The following is a 27,394-nucleotide window of genomic DNA, read 5'->3' as shown; positions in this document are numbered from 1 at the left end:
TGCAGCAGTACAAGCTGAGTAATTAAGAGACAGAAAGGCCACTATGTTAGATCTGATTCAGGAGAATGGCTCGGTCTCACCAAGCTTATTCCTTCCTATGCATTTCAATCAAGTAAGGTCAGTTCAAATGAACTTATCAAGAATCTAGCACAAATTCTTGCCCTATATTCTAAGGTGCTCTTTATCCCATGGGAAATAGGATCCTCAACATGAAAAATCAGAAAGCAATGTCAGAGTTCAAATATGGGATACAGACAAAAGGTGCTAGAAGGATATTCATGCATCTTTATGGCCTGAAGAAGGCGATTCTCTTATTTGTAAAATAAAGATTTTGGGTTAAATGTGAAAAATAAAATTATATGTCACATAATATGGTAAGCATGAAAATAATGTTTTAAAGGAAAACAAGATTCTGAAATTTCTTGATAGCTTGTTTTTTTTTTAAAGGAAAACAACAGAAAAGAGTTTGAAATAAGTCTTAACTATCACAGTTGTATTCCCACAGTGACCACCTCCTCGGGGTTCCCTGCCTTTCCACAGCTGCAACCTGGGGCATCAGGAATCGGGGAGAGGCATTCCAGGAAGGGGGTGGAGGGAACCACAGGATCCTTGTTTCCGGATCCAGTCTTGGTATTTGTCCCTGTTGTGGAGTGGCAGGGGCTCTGGTGCTGTGGCTCTCTCTTCATCTCTAAGGCACCTGTGAAATATCACCACACCTCCCCACCAGGTTCTGAACAAGCTGAGAGATAAAACATGGCAGTAGCTGGTATACGACAAAATATCAACTTTGGGGTGGGTAACTAAGTTAAAGGACGTGGCTGAGTGGTAAGAGCAAAATAGGTGGGGGCCTGCTACCTAAGCTCTAGAATTAGATACAGGTAGAGGCTCCTCAAGACTGGAGGCTGCATCTGCCCCTAGGGGTGTCCTCCTCCAGGAAGAGGGGACTAAGGAGGCAATCAGGTCAGATTTATTCTTCTCAGACTTACTCAGCAAGGCCGTGTGAGGAAAGGGAGTGGGGGGGGGGTGCCTGAAATATGGTATCCCTCTGAGGAGGAAACATCAGTGGGGTGGGGGACAGAAGTGGTCCCCTCTAGAAGCCCAATCTGAGGCCCCAGGCACAGTTTCTTTGGAGAGATGGAAAAGGACCTGGGGTGCTGGACAGGGGCCAACGTCAATTCTTATTCTCTCCAGTTAGCCTACCCCCCGCCCCCCCACCCCGATATAAAAAGGGCTGTGCTCCCAAAGTGTCTTGGTAAGTCAGTACATAGAATTTGAGGCATTCCAATTAGTCTAGAATGCCTTTAATCTCCTGCCTGGTTAATGCCTGCTCCTTTCTTTAAAGATTCTAAAAGTTGTTTGTAGGTGTTCATCATAGTTTTAGGGCTTCTAGAACCTGTTTCTTTCATATGTAATTTTACCTGAAAACTTGAGTATTTTACTTGATGAAAGGGGCTACCCTCATTATCAGCCATGCTTATGACTTAGCTCCCAGGTGAGATAAAAGAGGAGAGCAGATTTTTCCACCTAGAGTTAGGGGTGCAGAACATTGCTGTGGAGTTGAAGGACGTGTGCATATCTGTATATGTCACTGAATATGAAATTAGCGGAGCCAGAGAAAGGCAGGGACAGGACTCCTTCCTGAGGTCAAACATAAAGAGGTATTGGGAAGATGTGCTCAGTGCTGCCTCAACCTCGGGCTGACCTTCAGCGGGGCAAGGGACTGCTGGCAGCTCCCAGCACTGCCCGTCCTCAGCTATAGGATGTCTGAGTATGGTGCGAGGGATGCAGGACTGACCTGTATGTCTGTATATGTGAATAGAGATACAGCTATGCAAAGTGACCGATCATTGGAGTTTTTCCATTCTGTGAAAAATAAGGCCTGGCTCAGTGGTTGAGCATCCACCCATGAACCTAGAGGTCACAGTTTGATTCCCGGGCAAGGGCACATGCCTGGGTTGCGGGTTCAATCCCCAGTGGGGGGGTTACAGGAGACAACCCATCAATGATTCTCTCTCATCATTGATGTTTCTCTCTCTCCCACTCCTTTCCTCTCTCTGAAATCAAAAATATATTTTAAAAAAAGTAAGCCACAGAATTCATTATCTTTCACACCAATAAAAATAAAGATAAAATATCAGTAATAAAAGCACCAGTAGAAATAATGATGCAGCATTACCGTATCCAATGCCTCTGATCCAAGCTTTGCTTACGTTTGCTGCACTAGCCATGTGGTTGGCTAAGAATATGATCCGGTTACTCCCCCACCCCTAAGTCCAAAAACTCACAACCTATTTATCAGTGTAAATACACTAATACTCAAGAATCTGTACAAAAAGTTGGAAACTAAATAAATCAAAAATTTATAGGGGAAATACAAATGTCCCACAATTTTCAAGTTGATTATAATTAGTTTCTCTCATAAAAAATTTAGAGAAAGTTCTAACTAGCTGGTAGCAAGCACTGTAATGGATTCTTCAAAGGACAAAAGTGCACCTATCCACAACATGGAGAGAAATCACAGCTTAAAGTAAATGGGCTATGATTTGAAGATTCCAAAATATTCATTTAAAATGAAACTTTTGTACAGAAGTGCTGAGTACCCATCGATGGGCACTCTGCCCCTCCGCTGGACACCATGAAGAATCTGTCTGTAAGGTAATGGAGAAAGGAGAGATGTGGTACAAACAGCATACTGCCTGGCAGATAGTTGCTAGTGAATAATGCTGAAAGAAGGAACGCATGGTTACCGATAAGTTAAATACATGTATGACATACGGAATTTACATGTTCATGCAGTATGTTGCATGTAGACACAAACCCACCCAAGGCCTTCTGGCTGCTAAGAGGCTCACAAAAGATCCATGTGTACAAATCATTTCTGCCTCATCTCCAGTAGCATACCTTTCAGTCCCTTCTCCACATACACATCAAGGAAAAGAGCTCTGAGGATTTATTTGCAAAGAAGCAGCAGAGGGTTCTGGGAAAGGCAGGGACAGCTTAAACCAGGGTCAGAAAGCCAAGCAGGACCCTCTCTGTACATCTCAGTTTCTAGCTGGTATTTTCCTTCTGCAAGAAGAACTTCCTTTTTCATTTCTTATAATGTGATTCTGCTCGCAACAGGTTTCCTTAGCCTTATTTATCCTAAAATGTCTTTATTTCACCTTCATTTTGATAAAGTTTTTATTGGTTATTCTGAGTTGACAGTCTTTAAAGATATTATATGTTATCTTCTAGCTTTATTTGTTTAAATCAGTTATTACTCTTATTCTTGTTCCCTTTTGTGTAATTTTTTTGGTTTTGCTTTGGCTGCTTTTAAGTCTTAATTTTTTTTTAGAAATTTCACTATTTTCTGTCATAGTGGGTTGTTTTAGATTTTTTTTGTTTGTGGTATTCTTTTGGTATTTATCTTTTGGGGCATTTGCTAAGCTTTCTGGATTTTCAAGTGGTGGTTTTATTCAAATTTGGAAATCTTCACATATTTTTTCTCACCTATTCTCTCATTTCCTTTTGGGACTCCAACCACACATACTTTAAATCACTTAATGCCGTTCCACAGTCACAGTTTTTACCTCTTGATTTCCTTTGTGTAATTATCTGCACCTCATCATATTCACTTAGAGCCTTCATTTTTTAAATAAGTCATTAGATTACTATAATGGTGGGGTTTCATTTCTTCACTTTGATAGATTTCCCTATGCTGTTGCTAGCATTTTATTATTATTACTAATATTTGCCATCGTGCTACTGAGAATGTGCTCTGGATTAAATTATTTTAATTGCATTAAGGACTGCACATTATTTTACTGAGTATAATTCTCAACCAAGGGAGTGTGATGGCACTAGGCTGAAGGGAGTGCTTTCGAGCCTGTTCACTCCCTGGACTCCTGTCTGCATGTTTGCAGGGACCCTGGCCTCAGTCCTCAGACCCTTCTCTTCCCAGTTTTGCCCACTCTCCATATGATCTCATCCAATCTCATGGCTTATTCAGGGGTGGGGAACGACCAGCCCGTGGGCCATATGAAGCCTGCAAAATAATCATTTGGTCTGGCCCTGCAAAGGCATTAAGGGTGAGTTAATTAAATGTCTGACCAAATGTTTGACCAAATATAGCAGGCTAATTTTTAAGTTGATAATTTTGCATGGTCCGAGAATGATGTGATACATATCCACATGGCCTTTGGCAGAAAAAAGGTTCCCCAGGCCACAAGCTGATTCCATCTCCAGCCCAGACCTCTCCCTAACTCCAGACCTGTGTATTTCGCTGCCAATTTGACACCTCTACTTAGATAGATACCTCTCAGGCCTCTCAAACTTGACAGTTACCTGTAAATCGCATGCTCCTCCTGTGTTCTGCATTTTGATTTGTGGCATTTCTATTTTTTTAATTGTTCAGCCCAAGCATCTTAATGCCTCTGTAATTACGCTTTTCCTCTAGCCGATCAGCAAATCCTAGTAGCTGTTGAGTTTCAAATGCATCTAGACCCTGACCACTTCTCACCACAGTCACTGCTACCCCACTGACCCACCCTTGGATTACAACCTCCTCCCCTGCTCCCTTCCCTAGCCCACTGCAGTCAGTGCTCAAAACAGCAGCCAGCGGATCCTATCAAATTTGAACCACATCAGGTCAAAGCCCTCTACGCTAGTGGCTTCCCGTCTCACTCAGGGTAAAAGTCAAATGTGACCTATAAGGCCCTACGTGAGCGGACTCACCTTAGCTCTTTCTCCTCGTCTCCTCTTGTTTCCACTCATTCGTTCTCCTCTTTCCCACTTGGCTATTGCTTAAACATGCCAAGCAGCCTCCCCACCCCTGCCCCCACCTCATTTCCCACTGCCTGGTGTATCCATACAGCACCTTCATTTCCTTCAGGCCTTTCATTTAAAATCACCTTCTAGTGAGCCACCCCCCGCCGCATGCACTGTTTCTAAAATGTCAACATCCTCCCGTGCCCTCCCATACCTGCATTGTGTAATATGCCCCTTCCCTTCTTTTATTCCCTAGAGTGTATTGCTGTACATTTTACCTAATTACCTCATCTGGTGTCTATCTCCCCACAGTTGAGTGAAAGTTAATGAGATCAGGGATATCTGTCTTATTAATTATTGTATCCCTAGTGTTTCTAATAGTACCTGGTACCTACTGGATGTTTTGTAGATATTTTTTTGAATAAATAAATGAGTGATAGAGCTAGGCTACAAGTTTACCTGTTGCCAGTAGATGCCACTCTCTAAACATATTCCCACATGTGAATGTTTTTCCAGTTTCGTCAGCAGAATGAAAGTTAAACATGTGCAATAATTACTGTATAATTTGAAAGTTTTCTGGTTGAAATCACATTTGTAAACTGTTTGTAGGCATGGCAGATTAAACAGCTGTGGCAGGACCTTCATTCAGATCAGTGTTGTTGTGATCCCTGCATATAATTTGCACATCTGAAAGCTGCATGTAGCTATCAAAATATTTAAACAATGGGGGAGAGCAGCTCTCCTTATATGAATGAGGACCTTTTGGAAATGAACAAACGTTGATGTTAATCTGATCATCTGTAATCCAAAATCTCATCTGTGTTCAGCTGACCATCCCTGTGCCTGTATTACCCATAAATCCTGTTTCTCTTCTGCTGCTTTGAAAAGGAGATTTCAAGGAAGGAAAAGGGAAATTTTATATTCTGAGTATGCTGAGTATGCATGTTAGTAATTTATGTCAGTATAATAATCTTTGTTTTAATAGTTGCTTTTTAAATTTTATTTTATGCAGGGCAACACAACTATTTATGTGCTGGAAGAAATGATTGCATCATTGATAAGATTCGACGGAAGAATTGTCCTGCCTGCAGACTTCAGAAATGTCTTCAAGCCGGAATGAATTTGGGAGGTAAGTTTTGTGTTTTTTAGTTCAGTAAAAATTGTTACTTTGTAATATAATACCACTAGGCTCTATGTACTCCCAGAATTTAAGATTTCCAAAACTCTAACAAGTTCTGTATTCATGCTAAAACATTTTTGGAGAAAAGTATGTCTTAACAGGAGTTTAAAAGAAGTATGTCATGTGGCGTTGGTTCCAGTGATGTTTTCACACCTGAGTTTGCCAAGGTTTCAAGAACAGAGCACATAACCAAACAAAAATGAATGACACTTCATAAGTATTGTAGCTAACAGTTTCTGTTACCACATCGGCTTTAAATAATGCATACATGTGATAACATTAACCAGATAGGAATACGTTCCTAACTCCTGGAGTAAATGTAATAAAGGAAGACTTAAATGAGCAAAACTTTAAACTGTTATAGGAGCTCACCAAACAAAGGTGGGGAGGAGGTAAAAGACTTGAACCAAACACAAAAGTACACACATTCATGGATGTTATTCAGCAGAGGACTCAACCTCCTAATGGTATCAGTTTTCCCTAAATTAATTTATAAATCTAACACAATCCTAGCAGAAATACCAGTTGATGATTCTGAGTTTCTAAAGGACAGCCAGAAAAATTCTGGAAAAGAAAAATAACGAGGGCAACTAGCTCTCCCAAATGGTTAAACATATGATACTGCTACAGTAATTAAATAGGCTGTGTATTTGTTTACTGATTGTCAACAGAAAGTCAAGAAATAGATTCAAATAATATGAGAATTTTGTGTATAATAAAGTTGGCATTTCAGATCAGTGGGGAGAGATTAGATTATTCAACAGAAGTTATTGTGACAACTGGGAAGCCATCTGGAAAACAAAGTTGAATCCAAACTCTTACTATCCACCAAAATAAATTCTGGGTATTTCAAAGATTTAAACTTTGAAATATAACTACAGAATTACCAAAAGAAAACATGGTTTAAAAAAAATATATATTCTCCAAGTAGAGAAGACCTTTCTAAGTATTTAATAAACGCAGAAGCTATAAAAGAAAAGAATCAAAGAAATCACCACTAATTGCAAGTCAAATATTACTGCAAATAGTGGCTGGTCCAGAGAGGCCCAGGGTGGTTAAGAGGCAGAATGCCTGCTTGGGAACCCTTGTTCAGCCACTTTCTAACCATGTAACCTCAGGCAAGTTACCAAGTTTCTGTTCATCTATCACTTGCATCGATCACAATCAGTGGTGTGATGGGTGATGGTAATGCTCATTGCAATTTCTATAGCACTTTCACACATTATGTGGAAGACAGTACTTCCCCATGTTTTGGTGATGGTAAACCTCATGTGCTTAGGGAAGTTAAGTGACTTGCCCAAAGATGCCCAGCCAGTAAGGTGATGAAGCTGGATGGTGGATCTGTGGGCTCCTGGTCTGATGTTTCTGGTATACCACACAGCTCCCTTCTTCTAATAATCCAAGTCATCGCAGGTGTGGCACAAAAGATCGCCTTCTGGCGCAGGTGAGTGGGGATCAGGAGAGATTAATACTTTACCATCTGAATGGCACAATTGTACAGCCACTGGTTGTAAAAGGAATTCTAAATCAAGTTTGTCAAGTCCAACATCAGAGGTCTGGTAGGATGTGACACAGCATTCATGTGATCTGTTGTTGGTTTCTGTATGTGTGGGATATGTCTGATTGGTTTTAGTAAACCATTTTGATAGAGAGAAAGCTTGCTTTGAATCTTGAGATCATTGAAAGTAGTGAGTCAAAACGGACAGAGTGGAAATTAATATTTATGAAAGTAGTATTTTTATGGTCAAGTTATAATTTAACCACTTCTGGTTCATGGATTAAATAATTAACTTTTACTAATTATCCAGTTGCAGTAACATACGTTGTAATTTTCTTTTTCCTTTATCACTTATTCTGAAGCCTCTCTTTTAGTTTCCAGTTAGGCCAAAAGAAATGCTAGCCATTTTATTATATTTTTTTAAAAGGTAATGCAAAGTTTAACCTTTTAATGCAAAGTGATTTTTAAAATTAAAAAAATGTGAATTAAAACCTTTTCAGACATGTTCCACTATCACCCCTGCTTTCCCAGCAAAGCAGAGCTGACCAGTCCCTTCTCATCCAGCCCTCTCCCTGCCACCTCTGGGGGATAAGGCAGATGACCACCCACTATAATACTGGGGAGGCATTTTCTGTTAGTGAATGATCCTGACTCCCAGAGCAGAATTAGCCAAACCCTTCTAAAGACTTCACGGGTCCCAAACACTTTAAAATGCTCTTTTCCCTATCCTGTCAGCTGGTTAGAGCATAATCCTGCCCATGCTTCCAAAGCAGGCTCTCCTTTAGAAAGTGGAGGCAGGGGAAAGAGCGATAGGTTTGTATTCCTCAGAAAATAAAGCCATAAATGTGCCTCTTCCCTTTTGTCAAGATCCACTCCCTCCCTCTCACAAGTACTCTTCTTTTCTTTAAAAATCCTGCTGAGCTTTAGGCCGCATACAAAGGAAAATATAGCAGGAGATGTGAGCATGTCAACAGAGAAATGGAAAGGAAAATAGCAGCTTTTCAGGCCCCAAGCTGGGCCTGCCATTCTTAGTATAGCCCCTATTAGGAGATCTAAAAAAGGTCCTGGTTCTGTATGCAGGAGCATTTACCTCCTTCTCCAAAGGAAGGAGTCACTTTACTGTTACATGCCAGTATCCTGAAGAGCATGATCTAGTCATGTCTTTTAAAGATTCTCCTAAAAAATATAAAGCTCAGCCTAAAAGCTAAGTGGCCCTCAGATCAAAAATGAGTCCTTTGGTGTGTTTCTGGCTTGTCTGCACTTTGACCATAGAATATAGAGGGGATCTTAGAGGTGTTTTGTTTTGTTTTATTTTGTTTTGTTTTGCTTTGTTTCTATTCCAAGCCTCCCATTTTACAGCTAAGAAACTTGGAATTCAAGATCCTATCACTAGAGACCTGAAAAATGCATTGTAGTCATGGTGACAGGATGATTGCTAGACTTGCTGCAGTGATTACATTGTCAAGTATATAAATGTGGAATCACTATATTGTACACCTGAAACTAATAGAATATTGTATACAAACTATACTTAATTTTTTAAAAATTTTTATAAAGGATTTTAATTCAGTTGCCTTTCCATTTTTTCAAAGCACCTCTCCATGTCTCATTTTTCACTAGATATTCTAAGAAGTCCATTTTTACATTCCTTTAATGAAGATTCTAAAATATTAAAATCTTGCTTCCTGTAGCTTTAAAAAATGTAGACTTCAAAACCACAGGATAATCCTAATTCTGGTTCCAGTGTACTTCCATCACATACCTGCAGCTTTCCTTAATCCCAGCAACCACTTTTACTCAGTTTACCTGGAGCACTTCAGCAGGGGTGGGGAACCTTTTTCCTGCCAAGGGCCATCTAGATATTTATAATATCATTCCCGGGCCATACACAATTATCAACTTAAAAAATTAGCCTGCTATCGTTGGTCAAGCATTTAATTAACTCACCCCTAATGCCTTGGCAGGGCCAGGCCAAATGATTTCTTGGGCCTTACACAGCCTGTGGGCCGAATGTTCCCCACTCGATTTATTGGGTAGCCAGATCGGGTCCACCGTTTCCTCTTGGAATGGAACATGTCATGTGGAAAGAGAAAAGGATGTCGGATACAGGAAGGAGTAGCAACAGCAGACATCATGGTTGCTTTTTGGGAGGCAGAGAAAAGGCAACTAGGTTAAAAATTGAAGGGACACAAAGCTAAAATGCTGGGAGTCATTCAAAGAAACAGACGCTCTTGTGCATTGTTAACAAGAATGGAACCAAAGAGAGGAAAATATTTAGATTAATGGTCATCAACATAATGCAATATTAATCAGCCAGTAAAATCACAGCAATGAAAATTCATAACGACATAGAATACTTTCTGGAAAACCAGTAATAAAAAATTATTTTGGTTATTCTGTGACTACAACTATACATGAAGAGACTCACGTGAGTCAAAAGACAAGAAAGAAATGTTAAAATACACAAAATGATTGTGTTAGTGAGGATTATGGACAAGGCTTTTCTTCTCTTTTTTTCTAGTTTGTGAATAATATGAACATGTTTTATAACAAAATTTAAAGAAAATAGAGTTCATAATTTTGGACAAAAGAGAAGGGAAGCAGAAGATAACTAATAGTGCTGCTGAAAACTTAAAAGAATTAGAAAAAGTAAAGAATTAGACATCTGAATAGCCAAAGGAATAGATTTTCCCGAACAGGAAGGAGTGTTTGGGGGGTGGGGAATAAAATGATTGAGACATCAGTAAGTCCCCTGCTGTGAAATGCTTTAAAAACTGAAATGAAGAAGTAAGTGAAAAATAAATGACCCAGAGACCAAAGAGTGACAGAATCATGACTGACACACCAAGCACAGAGAGAAAGATCTTTTTACTTGAAATTGGCTTTATCTGCCAGCATCTTGCTGCAACTGGTTGCTTGGTCACCTGCAAAACTCGGGCAGTGTAGGTCTGGTGAGAGAAATTACAGGATCAACTCCAGTGAGAACGTAGGTTTAATATCAGAAATCAAATAAGAAAAACAATTTTTGTATCTCTAAGGGTCTCCTGAGGCCGGATATACAGTAGTCTGTAGAAGTTTAGAAAGCCCAAGTGTAATGACTTTTGTGAAGAAATACCATTCCCCAGATATTTTTTCTTCCTTTCATTCCTCTTGCTTCTAGGCAGTAAGAATTTCAGTGGGACTTTTGAGCAGGAAAGAGGAGGGGGAAATAGCACATTTGTATAAACTGATGAAATTATGTTTTTCAGAATCTCCATATATAAGTTACACCGTATTAATTGTCATAGTGATATGATTGGATTAAGCAACTGGTATTTTTACCCTACAAATTTTATGGAGGAGAGTTCAGAATTGGTGCCAAAGCAGATAGAATTTAAAGATGTTCTGTATTTCTTCAATTCCAAGTCATTTTCTTCCTTTCAAATTTTAACTGTTATGATTATAATTTGCAGTCAATATGTACATTTGGTTTTTATCTGTTTTCTTTGAAACTCTAATTGATTTGGTTTCTAATCCTAAGACTGTGACATCTCAGAACAGAAGCAATTCAGGCCTTCTGTGCAGAGGGCCATCCTCCCTAGAATGCATGCATCTGTGGGCACACTCCTCAGAGAGCTGACTCAAGCAGGCTGCCATTCTCGGGACTTTTAAAGTACATAACCCAGGGATGCTGAAATGTTCTTGGGCCTCAGATATTCTTTGGTACTTCCATTTTTTCTTTAACTTTTTCATTTGCCATCCCAGTCTTACTTCCCAACCTTATGGATATCCTGTTACTTGGCCTTGATGGTCTCAGGACACCTAGAGTCAGAGCTGTACTTTCTCAGTTTTCTTGTCGCTGGTCCATCAGCAGCCTTTTACCTCTACACAGTCCCTGATGTTCTCTGTAACACAAAATTGTTACCTAACTCTCAGGTGAAATAATGGGGCTGCTTGGTTTTGGTTTTGTTTTGTTCATAGCATTTCATATCATTGTTACACTAGAGGCCCGGTACACGAAATTCGTGCACGGGGGGTGGGTACCTCAGCCCTACCTGCACCCTCTCCAATCTGGGAGCCCTCAGGGGGAGCCCTCTCCAATCCGGGAGCCCTGATGGCTTATGCCCACTCCCCGAGGTTCTCTGTTCTCTGCAGGGCCTGGCCGCTCTGCGCCCACTGCCCAGAGGCTCTCCGCGGCCCAGAAGCCCTCCCTTGTGTGCGCACTACCCAGAGGCCCTCTGCAGCCGGGGTGGGATACTTGCCTTGTTGCCATGGCGACAAAGCAAGCATTCCACCAGGCCACTCATGCTGCCCGCTCTCAGTGGCCGCCCCCCCAGGACTGGGGGACTCTGGCAGGGCTGAAGGGACTGGCGCCACCGTTTTGTGGCTATGGGCGCCGCCATCTTTGTGATGGAGTAATGGTTAATTTGCATATCACCTTTTTATTAGATAGGATTCTTTCAGGTCACTTCAGATGATAGAGTTTTGGGGAGTATAAGGATATTGTTAATTTCGCAGGTTTTGTGGAATACTGAGATGTCATTTAGAACACAACAGGTTTTCAATTTCTAGAATTTTTCCGATATTTTTTTCTCTTTTTACCTACTTCTTTGCACTGAGCTCTCTCCTCCCTACCTGGTTTCTTTTGCTTACACCAGGTTTTCACTCTCCTGTTTCTACCTACTGTCTTCTCTCTGTCTGTCAGCTTCAATGTCAGTGTCCTGCATTCAGACTTCCCGAGAGAGGGTCAGGCCAGTGGGTGGGCCACTGCAGAATAGAGCTTCTTACTGGGTTGAGCCCACCAGGAGATACCGACAAACACCTGCCTTTGCCTCTGTTGCCCTCCAGGCCCCTGTGCCCAGGTTGTAGGTCCTTGTGGTACAAACTATGACCTGTGCCAAGACACACATTGACCCCATTTTTTAGAAAGGAGCTCTAAGTATAGGTAGCAGTCAGAGAGATAATAGATGCATCTCCGGGATGAACTCATAACAGTTAGTCATGTGTTCACTGTGGAGCATTCTTAAATCACAGCAATTGTTTCAAGCCCAGATTTTTATTCACATGTTATAAGTTGTCCCTATATTTAGAAGAAAAAGGTGTCAGTTTTTACTAAGCAGATTGACAAAGCAAAATAATAGCCTTTCATGCTTCTTGGATCAGAACGACTAAGGCTTTATTTTAGAATTCAAGGCGTTTTGATATGGCTACTTTGAAAATACACAAACCCAAACCAAACTCAAAAAGCATAAGTAAAGCAAACCTTAAGCTTTTTTTTTATAATCACCAATTAATGTGTAGGTGGTCATTCTCTTATAGAGCATATCTCTATACTTGAGTTGTTCTCTTTCCCTAAGATCGAGGATGAGGGGTGAGGAATATGGAGATATTAGGAAAGGAGAAGGAACCACTTATAAGCAAGCTGCCTAGGTTTACCGCCCTCAGTCATCTTAGAACATTCTAGGGGGAATCTCCCTGCCTGTCCTATGGGACTCAGTTGTCCTGTCTACCTCAGACTCTGATGTCCCAAAGTTATCATCTCTGAATTCATTTACTTTCAGTTAACAGACCTGTCCACTGGGGAGTGTACAGCTCAGGCTTTCTCCATTCAAAAATCTAGAGACTAATGATCTGCTGTGCGTTGGCTTTCTGAATAAATATCCTCTTCTCTCCATTTTCTCAGTAAAATACTGGGATTGTGAAATGGGGAGAGGCAGCTATTTATGTTACAATAAATCTTCTGTTCTCACCTCTAGCATGTACAGAAAACCATTCAGCTAACTTTCTAACAGTCCTTCAGTCTCTGATAGTAAATATGTATGATACTTAATACAATTAGGGTCTTTTAAAGTGATGATTTTGGGGCGACAGATAGCATACCTTTTAAAGACTAACCCAGTCTTACTAGATTTTAAACATATTTTTAACCAGCCCTGGCCAGGTCGCTCAGTTGGTTAGAGTGTCATTCCATTATGCCAAGGTTCTGGGTTTGATCCCAGTCAGGGCACATACAAAAATCAACCAATGAATGCATAAATAAGTAGGACAACAAATCAACATTTCTCTCTCTCTCTCTCTCTCTCTCTCTCTCTCTCTCTTGCTTGCTCTTGCTCTCTTTCTCTTCTTTCCTCTCTAACATCAATAAAGAAAATTATTTTAATAATTTTTTATTGATTTATCAAATTATAAAATACATCTCATCACAGTGATTAAAAAAGGAATGTAAAAGTTCTCTGTAATAAATTAGGAGAATAAGGATGGAAGAAGAGTCAAGATATTTTCTGAGCCCTTTATTTACTGATTCAAAAATAATTTACATTTTGACAGAGAGGCTCTGAAAAGCTGAACTGGCAGAGCTAATATAAATAGCTTCTTCAGAATGTGATGCTTCATTATTTTGATCTGTCAACAATACAAAGGCAGTTGCTGAGTTACATCATAAAAATAAGGAACTCCAAAATGTAATCCTATATAATAAAAGAGAAATGTGTAAATTGACCATCCCTTCCTACGCTCACCTGCCAATCAGGAGTTAACATGGCGGGTTAATTTGTATACACAGACACCGGGCGGAGAGCAGAAGCGGGAGAGCCAGCAACTTGGGGGGACGTGGCTCCCTCAGTCACTCCCTTGGGGGGACGTGGCTCCCTTGGTCACCAGGCGGAGAGAAGAGCAGGAGAGCCGGAGGCTTGGAGGGCCCTGGCTCCCTCAGTTGCTCCCAGCACAGGGAACACCAGGAATTCTGGGAATAGTAGTTCTGATGGCAGCCCCAGGACCGGAAGCAGAAGCCCAGAGCACGGGGAGCACCAGGAATGCTGGGAATCTAGTCCTGGTGGCAGACAGATCTCCTAGACCAGTGATGGCGAACCTATGACATGCGTGTCAGAGGTGACACGCGAACTCATTTTTTTGGTTGATTTTTCTTTGTTAAATGGCATTTAAATATATAAAATAAGTATCAAAAATATAAGTCTTTGTTTTACTATGGTTGCAAAGATCAAAAAATTTCTATATGTGACATGGCACCAGAGTTAAGTTAGGGTTTTTCAAAATGCTGACATGCCGAGCTCAAAAGGTTCGCCATCACTGTCCTAGACCCTAAAGCAAAGTGAGCCTGGAGCAAGTTACTGTTGCAGTGGGGGATGGAGGGAAAGCAAAGATGAGAGACATAAGTAAAATCAGAGTTTCTAGGAAAAATTAAAGGGAAGATATCCTAAAACTTCCAGGAAATCTCCACCAATGAAGCAAAGAAAAAAAAAAGCTTCTATTATTCTGTGAGCAACAAACCAAACTGGATTGGGGGTCTCAGACAATTCGCTCATATGATTGCAAAGACAGACAGAAACTCCCGGATTGGAGAGGGCTCCCCTGAGGGCTCCCAGATTGGAGAAGGTGCAGGTCAGGCTAAGGAACCCCTCCTGCCCCCATGCACGAATCTTCGTGCACTGGGCCCCTAGTTGTTCTATATTCCTCCTTCTGTGTTTTATGTTGTATTTATTTTGAAAGCATACTAATGTGAAATATGTTTAAATAGTGATGAAAATAAGCATTCTGTTACTATATAATTTTTATACTGAGATTAATTTTATTTGTATAGGAGGGTGTCACAGTGTTTAAAAAGTGTTCACTCATCAATTCCACATCGATCATGGCATGCTTCTGAAATTCCAGGTGTTCCGCGTGGTGTTGCCAGTGTAGTGATGATGAAGCAGGCACTGGCCTTGCTTTAAAAGATCTAATCTTTAAGAACAAAGAAATGTATTTAGAGCCATGTAGGCATTGGACATTTAGCAAGTGGGTGCTTAAGCTCACCCTTAGAGTTGACAATGGCCCAAATCCCCAGAGTCCTTTCTCTTTGTTTTAGAAGGGTATCAGCAACTTCTTCACTTATATCTGTGGAAACAGGGCGGTGGCACCTCAGGATGGCTCTTTGTGCCCCTGTCCCCTGATATTTTATTGGTTCATCCTGGTTGTTCCCTTTGTGTACTGATCCCATCAGATGGCCCATGGCATCTACATGTACTTGGGTAGGACATTGTCTGGGAAGGAGCAGCTCTGCACTGTGAAGTCCTGCAGAGGCCATGGCTCCTTCCTGATTGCTCACCTCAGTTCCAGCTGCAGCATCTCTCCACAGACAGAATCCTCTCCCCGAACTTGGACTCTGAAAACCAGCCCTTCACATTCTCACCCCAGAATTGATTGCAACTTTCCTGTAAAGATTTCTGGCCGCCTTAGAGTTTTCAAAGTCACTGTAGTCTGAGGAAGACTGAGGCAGCTCCGGTTGACCTCCTTGGAATGCATGCCCTGTCCATCCCTCTTGCCGCTTTTATAACAGATACTAGGAGATCCCTGTGAAGGAGGACTTGCGACTCGGAGGTGACTTTGTAGCAGCCGGCTTTCTGTCATCTCCTTCCATTTTTAACCCACCCCAGCACACTACTGTTTCCCTAGAAACTTCAGAACTCATCTTCAGCAGCCACCAGAGAAACCAGTAGAAACTCATATGAATCATTTTTTTAATGTTAGTAACTGAAGGTTTCTTTTAACATAGTTTTCTTAATCTAGCAAACTTCAAAACTAGCCATTCTTAATTCTAAAATTATACTGATTCATCAGTTAAAACTCAGTTTCCTCTTTATTTGCTATATAAATGAAAGGAATTACACGTTAATTACTTAGAAACATTTGATACGTTAATTGGCTCACTTTTTAAATGTATTTTAAAGCAAAAACTTAAATCCCATAGAGCAAAAATTCTTTTCCATTCTGTATGTACTCATATGTCTAGATAAATGAAGTTGAGTCAGAAAGTTTAAGCCACATTCGAAAGATTACACCTGAGAGTGGTGGGAAGCCTGGGAGGACTGTGCAATTAAGCGACCCTGTAGGGCTGTTCTCAGTTCTCACTGGGGATCGGATTCGTCTGTCAGGGCTTTGCTTTAAGCACACTCACGACGCCTTCCTCCCTGAGACTCTCCTGCAGTAAGTGGGATTGGAAGGTGGGCACCTTGACTTTCACAAAGTGCGACCTGTTGTCTTGAGTTCACTAGAGCTGAGAATCCCTGACCCGGTGGTTGCTGTAGCATCGGCAGCAGTTTTCTTAGGATAAGAAAGCATTTTTGTTTATTTTTTTAAAAGCCCTTTAGTCTTAATTTTTTTCCTATTTAATGTTATTTTTATTTCTCTCAAGGAAATCGCTAATCAGCATTTGGTATTTCTTCATCAGGAGACGTCTCCTAAAAATGATATTTTAAGTTAATATATTTGTGTTTTCTTGCCATACAACATAGCTTTACAAAGGACCAGGTTAGCTTTTAGCCTATTGACAATAATAGTTATGATGCAATACCATTAGGTATCTTTGACAAGCTATACATTTAAATGCTGCAGATATTTGGAGCAGAGTGTTCAAAGCTGAAAGAGGAAGGTGGTTCCTTATCCTCAGAGAGGACAAGTATCAGACCATGACCCTTCATTTCTGGGTGGGAGCCTAGGGTGGGGAACAATCTTGAAAGAAGATTGAGCAGGAAAAGAAGGGGGCCCTGGAGAGGTTTGTGATCTGTTATAATAGAGGGAGCAAATTTAGAAATGCCACCCTAAGTGTACCCACTTCTGTTTGCTTTCCCTACCTCATACCCTGGACGCGTGTAGACATTTGTATCCACTGGTGAGAGGGGAGAGCAGAGAAAAAGGTGCCAGGGCTACACCTTGCCATCCCCCTTCCCCTCACACACACACACACACATACACACACAAGGTGCCCTGGGCCCTGGGCCTCGCCCTGGGTGTCCTCTCTCGTGCCTGCAGTCAGTGGGTTAGAAGGAAAAGAGAAAAGTCTGTGTCTCCCAAGTTGTCAGGATGGGTCTCTCCTCCTCCATCCTGTTTGTTCTTCAGGGTAAATGCCTCTGGACCCATTTCTCGTCCTTGCTCAGTAGATGGTGTGGGTCACTTTTTCAGTGAATGTTAATGGTGACACTCTTGTTGGCTTTCTAGTTCTTTTATGGTTAAAGCAAAGTCCTTATCAGGCTTTCAATATTATGTAAGACATTTGATTAAAATACTCTGGAGTTAAAAACAGATTCAAAATAAACTGAAAAGAGCTTGCTTTAACTTTATTTATTTACTCTAAGGCTCTCTGAATGCCCTATTCCCAAACAGGCTTTTATATCTACTATATTGATTTTTCTAAAAATATTTTATTTAGTTTTTTAATAAAATCAGAAGCCTCCCCTTAGGTTATTTGAAAATAAGTGGGACCCTATGACTGAACATAAAGCAGTGAACACAATGCTGGTTGGATTTCAACTCCCACACCTCCCCCTTTCCAGCTCTACCTGCTCCTCTCCCCTTGAAAGGGTCTGAGCTGCTTATGGGATCATCCTGTGTGACTGACTAGTTAGGCCACCTGCCTCACTTTCCCTACCCTCTGCACACAGCTTCTCCCGCCCACAGCTTTCTCTGGCCCAGTGATGTGGGCAGCTTCTATCAAGTCAGCCTTGCTGGTTGAGTGGCACGGCCCCCTTCGTCAGGCACAGCAAAGGCCTCTCATTTGCACCAGATATAGGAAGGCTGAGAGGGAGCCAACCATATTCCTATGGGTATGAGCCTCCTATTGCTGCTATAACACAGTACCACAAGCTTAAAAAAACACAAATTTATTATCTAAGAGTTCTGGAGGTCAGAAGTCCAAAATGGGTTCCTGTGAGCTCTAATCATTGTGTCAGTAGGCTGTGTTTTTTTGTTTGTTTGTTTTATTTTTTTGTTTTGGTAGAGTCTCAAGGAGAGAATGTATTTCCTTGCCTTTCTGTCTTCTGGAGCCTGCCCATATTCCTTGCGTCCATCTTCATAGCCAGATTAAATGCATTGCTCCTGTCAGTGCTTCTCTTGTCTCTTCACCATGTCTGCTTATCCTGCACCATCTTTCACTTACAAGGACCTTTGTGATTATATATTCAGAATCATTACCTCATCTGAAAATCCTTAATTAAATCTGCAGAGTCCCTTTTGCCCTGTAAGGCAAGACATTCACAGGTTCTGGAGATGAGGAATGTCTTTGGGGGACCATTATTTTGCCCATCATACTATGACCTATGTTCAAGAAAACATATTGCCAAGCTGGCATTTAGGATGCCTTTCGGATTTGGGACCGTGGTCTGCTCAGTCACCTCACCCCCCTCTCTCCTGATTCCTGCCCCACCCCTCCTGTTCCTAAAGCCACTGTGATGTCTTGTTCACAAACTTCCAGCTGCCTCACAGTTCTTATATGGACCACATATTCCTCCCCTGGGTTGAGTTTCTATCAGCTCTTCCAGACCTACCTCAAAACCCTCATCACCTCCACAGCCAGGCACTCCTCACAGATCAGACTTACACAGAGGGAAGAGCTTTCAGCCCCTAAGGTGTTCCGCATGCATATAATTTATTAAGACTTCTATAAAGCTTTTTACAACTTCCTTAGAGGAAGTTAATTAGTACCTCTTCTGTGCTTCCAAAGCCTCTATTGTATCACTTATCAGGTTTTATTATAATTATTTGTTTATAGTTATTTCTTACGAAGTAGTCTTTGAATTTCTCAGGAACAGAGGTATTCTTTTGTACTTCTATTTAGAGCACTTAGAAAGTAGATGCTTAATGTTTATTGAATGAAAGAATGAACATGAAGTTAAACCGTGCTCATGTATTACTAAGCTGAATTTACCAAAAATTTTTAAGTTTAGTTATATAGTTACAAAAGTTATATAGAAACAAATGGACTTTGTTTCAAAAGTAGTTCCATAATAGAGTCCAAGGATGATATTTTTTTAAAGTTCATGTATAAATATTATTTTTCCATCTTCAGGAAGGTGCAGTTTCCAAAACATATAAGAGAGTCTTGATCATTGGCTTAATATAGTAAAATTTGGTAACTTCTTAAATGATAATATATTACAGACAACGTTTTGTATATCTCTTCATTCGTTGATGAGTAATTTAAAGTGATATTTGGACTTCTGGATTATGCTTATGTAACTGCATTTTTTTCACCAGAATAGGAGAGTGCCATGCATTTTGGGATAGCTCTTGCTGCTGTTAAGGTGGGAATGCTAGCCCTGGTCTGATGGTTTGTGGTGAAGCATCAAGTTCAAGGTCAAGGGAAGTTAGGATGAGTTGACCTTATAAAGGGCTGGAGGAATGAGCCTCCAAAATAAACAGGAAGTAATGGAAAGAAGAGAAATGAAAGGAGTAAGGATTAAAATAATATTTGGTTGAAGAGCTTAGAGGAGTGCCACACTTTTAAGAGGATTATTAACAAAATTAGTGGAATCCATGGTCTCCATAACAGTTGTAAACCAAGGTCATAGCCAAAGGACATATGCAGACCAGGTGGGAGAAGAACCTGTCTTTCCAAGAACTTCATCAAGATTGACAGAAAAGCTCAGCCCATGTTTGGGTGGCCCATTGAGTAAAGTGGAAACAAACATTGCTGAGTTCATGACCATCAACACAAAGACAGTATTCCAGCCCTATTTCTGCAAAATAGAGAATCCCACCAGCTGAAAAAGGAGAATGTTCTTCAGGAGGCTCTTTAGGACCTTCATCATGTGAGAAAAAAAATAGGTGTCTACATCACTGAACCCTCATCACCTCCACACTCAGGCATTCCTCACAGATCAGACTATATTCATGATTGATTTAACTTTGTGCAGTTTATACCTGGAAATTCCTTCAGATTGTCATCATGTTTAATTGAACACTGACATTTGCTTGGTGCAGGGCTACCATTCGTGAGAAAGGGAAAAGGGAGCAACTTGCGAAGATGAGAAACGGGCTATAAACCTAGGGGTGTGGACCTCTTTCCCTCCAGGTGGTGTCAGCAGGAAGTCGACCCTGGGGAACAGTGCCAGCAACACAGGTGAAGAAAGATTAACCTTTGGGAAGGCCCTGTTTCACACAGGAACACATATTCTTTTTAATGGATGCTTAGTAAGGAAGCCTATCATATGAAGCCCAGCTTGAATTTTAAAATGGGAATGTTGAAATCAGGCAGTCATGACTCACTTTTTTATGAGTGTAATAACATACAGGATATGCACTTGTCGGTCAGTACATACACCCTTTGGGTGTGGTAGCATCAGTCCTTGGCTGTGACTAGTGGATTGTAAACCTGAAGTTACGATTAGACCAAACTTCAGGACCTTCTCTAGTGTGCTGTATGTGTATGCCTGTGTTGCCTGTAATTATGTTTGTAGTTAAAAAGTGTGGCACTGATCATGAGATGTGGATTTCTAGGAAACTAAAGGTAAATTTCAAATATATGGACAGGTTCTCATCCTTTACAACATTGATGACGTATATAAGGGATTTTAGATAGAATTCGCCTGTCTGTTAAGCATAGCGGGGGAAGTTCAGGGCTTCATCTATGGGGAGGGGCTCCTCTCAGCTCCAGCCATGTGTTGTCATTGGGGAAAACAGGCAAATATTGCCAGATTTTAAGATTTCTTTTTGAGCTATGAGAAATACAAATTTTTGCATGAAATATGCCAAATTCTGAAAGATGAAAATGAAGTTTTTAAATTATCCTTAGCTCACTTTCCAGTTTATGACTTCTGCTATCAAGGAAACTCACTTTAGGAGCATAATGATTATGCTTCTTATTTCAGTTCTCATTTTACTCTTTTTAATATAAGTCTAGGGATTTAATTATCTGTCTATCTTAGGCTTCTTCTTTTTATCAACTTCCTTAGCAGAGACCAGTGGTCCTCAATCAGGGGCCATTATACCTCCAGGGGGGTCATTTGGCAAAGTCTGGAAATATTTTTGGATGTCACAACTTGAGTGGGGAATGCTACTAGCATCTAGGGAATAGAGAACCAGGGATGCTGCTAAATATTCTACATTGCAGAGGACAGAACCCAGCAAATGTTATCTGGCCCTGAATGTCAATAATGATGAGTTTGAGAAACCCTGGTGTAGAAGATACTTTTATCCCTGTTTATAACTCCTTCCTTCCTTCCCTTCCTACCTCCTTATTTTTCTTAACGTAACCTTTTTCCAGGGTCTCTCTGTCTCTCCCCCTTATTGTAATCTCATTCAGAATCTTTAGGTTGGTTCTCTATTTCAGAATGCAGAGGGGGACATCACATGGGACTTTGTTAAAAATGAAGACTTGCAGTCTCCATTTGTAGATATTCTGATATCTAGATTTGGGGTGGCCCCCAGATAATTCTAAGAAAGACCAGGCATGGAGCACAGAGAATTGGCAGGAGAGTCCTTGTTTCATAATCTCTGGCCCTGTACTTGTCTTTGCTTTTTAGGTCTTTTATTAGTTGAACTCTATTATATCATTATTTTTATTAAGCCTTTAAAATATACATGGCTTTTAATAATTATTTATACTTTGAGAAATAATATGCATTTAGGGGTAAAGCTTTGAAATTATATATAACCATATTTGGATCTTGTAAGTATTCCAGTTAGCAGCATAGTATATCTGATAAGTGTTTCTTCCCCAAATTTCTAGTCTCTTTCCCCTACTTTTTTATAATAAACTACTAGTAGCCCATTGCGCAATATTGCGCACAGTAGGCCGCCCACCACTTCCGCAGGAGCTGGTGGGAACCGCAGCATGCCGCCAGGAGCCATGCTGCTTCCACGGGAGGCAGGAGGGACCCGCGTTCATTCTGCGGGAGGCGGGAGGGAACCGCACCGCTTCCATGGGAGCCGGGAGGGACCTGCGCCGATTCCGAGGGAGGAGGGTCTGCCGTCTCCTCTCTGGGCCTGCGCTTGGCCGTGGAGGCTGCGGGCCGGCCCCACTGTCCTTGTTCGTGTCCACTCTGGCTCCGGGGGGGCCAGCCCAAGCCGGGCACGGAGACGAAGCAAGCATTCCGCCAGACCGCTCACGCTGCCTGCTCTCAGTGGCCGCCCCCTGCCCCCCCAGGACTGGAGGACTCTGGCGGGGCCGAGAGGACTGGGTGCCCCCATCTTGTGACTATGAGCACCGCCATCTTTTGTGACAGAGTGATGGTTAATTTGCATATTACCCTTTTATTAGATAGGATATGTCTTCTTCATAAGAAGCTGGTTGATAGTGGGTCCCTGAAAATAACAGATTAAAAATTTGTTTTTTGAACATCTGAACCATAAAACTCCCTGGAGATAGTAGTGAATGCTATGTACTTATATCATGAAGGCAAACTGATGAGGGCAGTTCTAGGTACGTAGGAGCCATTCCTACATATGCTACCTGTTACTGAATGTCTGTGCAGATACCTGCCTTCAGGGGCTTCAACTCGTGTCTGACATTCCAGGTGTTATAATGTCATGACTTGAAATCACAGGGCTTTGGTAGGTCTGCAGCAGTCACTCAGTGTGCTCTTGAAATTTAAAATTAGAATAATACATGGTAGTTATTGTGTCATTTATTAAGGTGTATCATATCTACTGTCATTACAAAAATGTAGATGACCTTCTACACAAGTAAGACCACTCACAGTCATACAGACACCGGCGGTCAGCTAACCAGCTTGCCACCAAGAGTCATGGATAACTTTGTTATCCAACTTTCATCACTTCTCATGGTAATCCTAAAGAAACTATTTTGAGGAAGCTGGAATTCCATTTGGATGGCATTGTGTTTACACCAAATTAAACAGATATTAAAATGGTTGTCAGATGGCCTAGAGAGAGGTCTTTAGCCTCTCCCTCATAATTTCCATCTAATGCCTTCCAGCCTGTTATAAATAAATAGAAACAAATGTTTCATTGACCAAATGTGTTTTCACGGGTTTGCCTAAGCTGATCCTCTATAAAAATTCTGATCCTGGCACTGCTAACAGGCCATTAAACTTGAAATGATGAGGCTGAGTGCATATACCATCTCGACCAGTGAGAATCCTGGGCAAGCCAGTTTATCTTTGGAGAACTTTATTTCCTGTGACTTAAAATGAGGACATTAAACTGTGTGTGTGTGTGTGTGTGTGTGTGTGTGTGTGTGTGTGTGTGAGAGAGAGAGAGAGAGAGAGAGAGAGAGAGAGAGAGAGAGAGAGAAAGAGAAAGAGAGAGAGAGAGAGAGAGATATGTCCCTTCTGGTTCTAGAAGGCTGCTCACAATGTTGCTATCAAAATGTTGAATTGATGACACTTATTTGGGCCAGGAGAATATCACAGCTTTTCCTTGCATCCCCACCCATTCCCCAAGGATGGGCCAGGGTCAAGGACAAGTATGTTTCCTGTCATTTCCAGCCACAAAAAGTGTCCCATGCTGACGTGTCTAATTCAGCGATACTAACTGGATCCTAGGATTAAGGAGGCAGCAGAGTGCCTCTTCCCTGGATTCTATCTGTAGAGTATGCTTCTTCTCTGAAGTCAAAGAGGTAAAAAGCTGCTTGCTTTTTAGCTTTTCCCTTTTCCATCTCTCTTTAGACTCTCTCAAAGTCAGAAGTGATAGGGCTGCCTGCCCTCTAGGTCTGGACTTGGCTTGCTGCTTCTTAGAGAATGCCTGCTATCAAACTGAGGCTGGGTTGAGCCTTGGCTGGCCTTGTTTTTCAGGTAGACTAGCCTGGCTCATAGGCATTTGGAATGAAACCTAATATGCTCTCTCTCTCTGTTTCCCTTAAAAGCTTTGTTAGAGAATGGTCATCACAGTATTCCAACCAGTTATGCAAGGTCAGCAAAGCATTCATATAATATTTATTTATTTGCACTTTTCTTTCCCTTTATTCAATAAGCACTTATTTAACACCTACTGTGTGCCATGCAACAAAATGCTTAGACAAGTTCTAAGCCTGATAATCTAAAAAACAAATACAGAGCACATCATTATGTTGTGCATGGTCTTATGATCTTTGTTTTCTATTATCATATCTGTAAAGGGAGAATATTTGATTCTGAAAGGGAATCTCTAATCCTAACTATGGGCCCAAACAAAATACCATTAAAGAATAAAAATTATATACAGGGATTTCAACCCCATTCATTTATGGAGGTTAAGAATGATTATGGGGCATGGCTGGCATGGCTCAGTGGTTGAGCATGGACCTATGAACCAGGAGGTAATGGATCGATTCCCAGTCAGGGCACATGCCTGGTTGTGGGCTTGATCCCCAGGGGGCATGTAGGAGGCAGCCGACCAATGATTCTCTAATCAGTGATATTCTCTCTCTCTCTCTTTCTCCCGTCCTCTCTGAAACCAATTTTTTTTAAAAAGGCAACACTCATTCTTCAGAGCTCTGTATGCAAGTATTAAAATCACAGCACGCTAGCAGACTGTGTTTTAAATGAAGGGAAACCCATCTTTGGGACAGAAGCAGAATACTAATAATTTGTGAGAAGAAACAAGTAACTGTTATTGTTTAATCTCCTTATTGTAAATGTGATGTTAATCTCCTTATTGTAAATGGAACATTATTAACAGTGTCTTAAATGTGAATTGTGGAGTTTTTCCCCAAAGAAAGACTTTCAGAAATGGCCCCGTTATCCTTCCTGAACTACTCGAGTCTCCAGGAGACGTCCCCAGGGCAGCTCATCCCGGCTCTGATGGAGGGCTGACTTGTTTCCATCCATTATGGGAAAGAAAAATGCAGAACACTAAAAGTAAAAAGGACTTCATGGTTACATATCCTAAAAGTCTCTTTTTAATGAGTTAGCATCCTATTTATTAAGAACTTAATTCTCTCTTAGACAATTTTTTTTTCATGTAGCTAAATAATATAAATGTGAAGAATACTTTTGAAACTTAAATGGAAAGCATATTCTTCTGCTGCGCCCAACTAGGCTATATGGGAGTCCCGAAGCTCTGGCATGTGCAGGGAGGCCAAATACCGCATGAGGGGCAGCAGTCCCCCTTCTCCCCAGAGCTGAGAGGTCAGGCAGTGTGTCTGCCGGGTGTGGCTCTGCTCACCGCCAGGCCACTGGGAAGGTTCCCACTGGGAAGGTTCCTCCTCAGCAGTGACCTGGGACATCACCAGAGTGCCTCAAGATGTCTCCGCACCAGCCCAGTGTACAAAGAAAAGCTAGAATGAAAACCCGAGAAGCAAATGCAGGAGAAAAAGCCATGAGTCAGAAAAAGCCATTTGGTTTGGCTCAGCTTTCTCTAGGAGTTTCCAGAGCAGGTCAGTCTGTATCCCGAAGAGATCCCAGCCTAGAAAAATAACTTAACTTTTCAAGTACATGCATCATTGGCTACTATTAATTCTTAAGTTAGACTCGTTCTAATAATGTCAGTGAAGTAAAATGTGGGTAAAAAGTTTTTAAATAAAGTAAAATAAGAAGCAGTAATATTTATTTAAAATGCATAAAATCTATAAACATGGACCTTTCTTTTTCCCCAGACCTAACTCAATTACCATCCTCCCCACCCCCAACTTGAATGGCATCTTGTTGACTCATTAACATGTGCTTATTATACACATCCTTTTTGATGTTCCTGTTAGCTTCTAACCTGAAGATTTTTAAAAATTCTGCTTGGCTTCTTTTGTCTTGCTTTTGGAAAATGTTCTGAATACTAGAGTAATAGTACACAGAAATACAGAATATCTTCTGTGTCATACAAATTGTGAGAAATAAGTTTTGTAGCAATTCATGGGATTATTACTTTATGTGTGGTTAGCTGGCTCACCAGTTCTCTTCGGACCTAAGCAAAAATTTGAATAATTTTTAACATTCAGTTTATAATCTCAACATTGGTAGTCTCAATTAAAATCTGGTCAATTTACTTTTCATATAAATATCATGACTTATAATTTTATTTTATTTTATATCAAATATATTCCTAAATAAGTTTTTTAAAAATTAAAACCATGATGAAGCTCTAAGTAATTATTTTACAAAAGAATATCAAGCTAAGGGGTATGAAATATTTTGAAGAAAATTGGCATTGGAGATAAAACTAGTCTGTATATTTTTTCATTCCACTCCATAGTTTTTCTTTCTTATATACACAAATACTAAGCAGAAAAAAAATATGAAATTGAATTTAGGCAATTTCCTTCATTGCGTTAGAATTCTCAGACACGTCCAAGTTGTAAGGTCACTGGACAAAATTAAATGGGCCAAGACGAGGAAACCATTGCGGTAAAGTAGCAGCAAACGCTGAAAGGGGAAAACAGAGTAATTGAAACAGGCCTAAAAAGTGATGCGCACACAAATGGTCAGGCATTATCTGTTAGATGTTCTTTAAGAGCTTATTTAAGGAGTCTTCTGAAAATTTTATAAAGAAAAATGTCATGACCTAGTGTAAATAACTTCTTAATATATCTGTTGGGTAAACTCTGACATATATTATGTATGTAATGTTGCTTAAGGGTAGGTCCTGCTTAGCCCACTTGCCAGTTGGGGGAGGTAGGCCCGGGACCCTTCCTCGGTTTCCTGCCCAGCGTGTGCTCCAGCATCTGAGGAGTTCATTTCGGCCTGAGCCCATTGAGGATCACACTTGGACTTGGGAAGGCACAGTAAATTAAGCTGGGTGCTTTGGTCTAGTTCCGGGTCACTGCCTTTTGACTCTTTCTCATGCCTTGTTCACCCCTTGACCTTGTTAGAACAGTAATGTTTCTTCATAAAACATTCTTAATGAGACTATTTACCTTGCATAGCCAATAAGATCGTGCTTCATGTAATAAACTCTCTGCTCAAACATATGCCAGGAGGGCAAGCAGCTCTTGCAGCTGTTAAAGAATTAACTTTTTAACTGAGGGAGGAACCTTTTGCTGGGCGGCCACAGCTATTTTCATAGTGTGTATTTTCCTTATTTTAAACATATTATAAAACTAAATGAAGGCTTTTCTCTCTCTCTTTTTGGCTTACTTGTTTGTGTTTTGTTGTACATATACTCATAGCATAGTTATTCCCAAAGAATAGGCATTTACAAAGCAGGTAATTTGTACAGTTGACTCTTGAACAATGAAGGGGTTAGGGGTCCTGACCCCCTGCACAGTTGAAAATCCACATATAACTTTTGACTATTCAAAAACTTAATTACTAATAGCCTAACATTGACCAGAAGCCTTACCAATAACA

At 40.9% G+C, this 27,394-nt stretch overlaps 1 protein-coding gene across 6 annotated transcripts in view; it reads left to right on the top strand.

Annotated features, from left to right (window-relative positions):
• NR3C2 (nuclear receptor subfamily 3 group C member 2) overlaps positions 1-27,394 on the top strand; it is a 294,549-nt gene that overhangs the window by 197,146 nt on the left and 70,009 nt on the right. For all 6 annotated transcript variants that reach the window (XM_023754929.1, XM_023754927.1, XM_006081763.3 and 3 more), the window contains one exon: positions 5,759-5,875. In XM_023754929.1, the coding sequence (XP_023610697.1) occupies positions 5,759-5,875 (117 nt within the window). The remainder of the gene's footprint in view (positions 1-5,758; positions 5,876-27,394) is intronic.

This window comes from Myotis lucifugus, unplaced genomic scaffold, assembly GCF_000147115.1.
Source record: "Myotis lucifugus unplaced genomic scaffold, Myoluc2.0 scaffold_1, whole genome shotgun sequence".
Lineage (NCBI taxonomy): Eukaryota > Metazoa > Chordata > Mammalia > Chiroptera > Vespertilionidae > Myotis > Myotis lucifugus.
The sequence above is the reverse complement of the archived record's forward strand: the minus strand, read 5'-3'. Positions and strand labels throughout refer to the sequence as shown.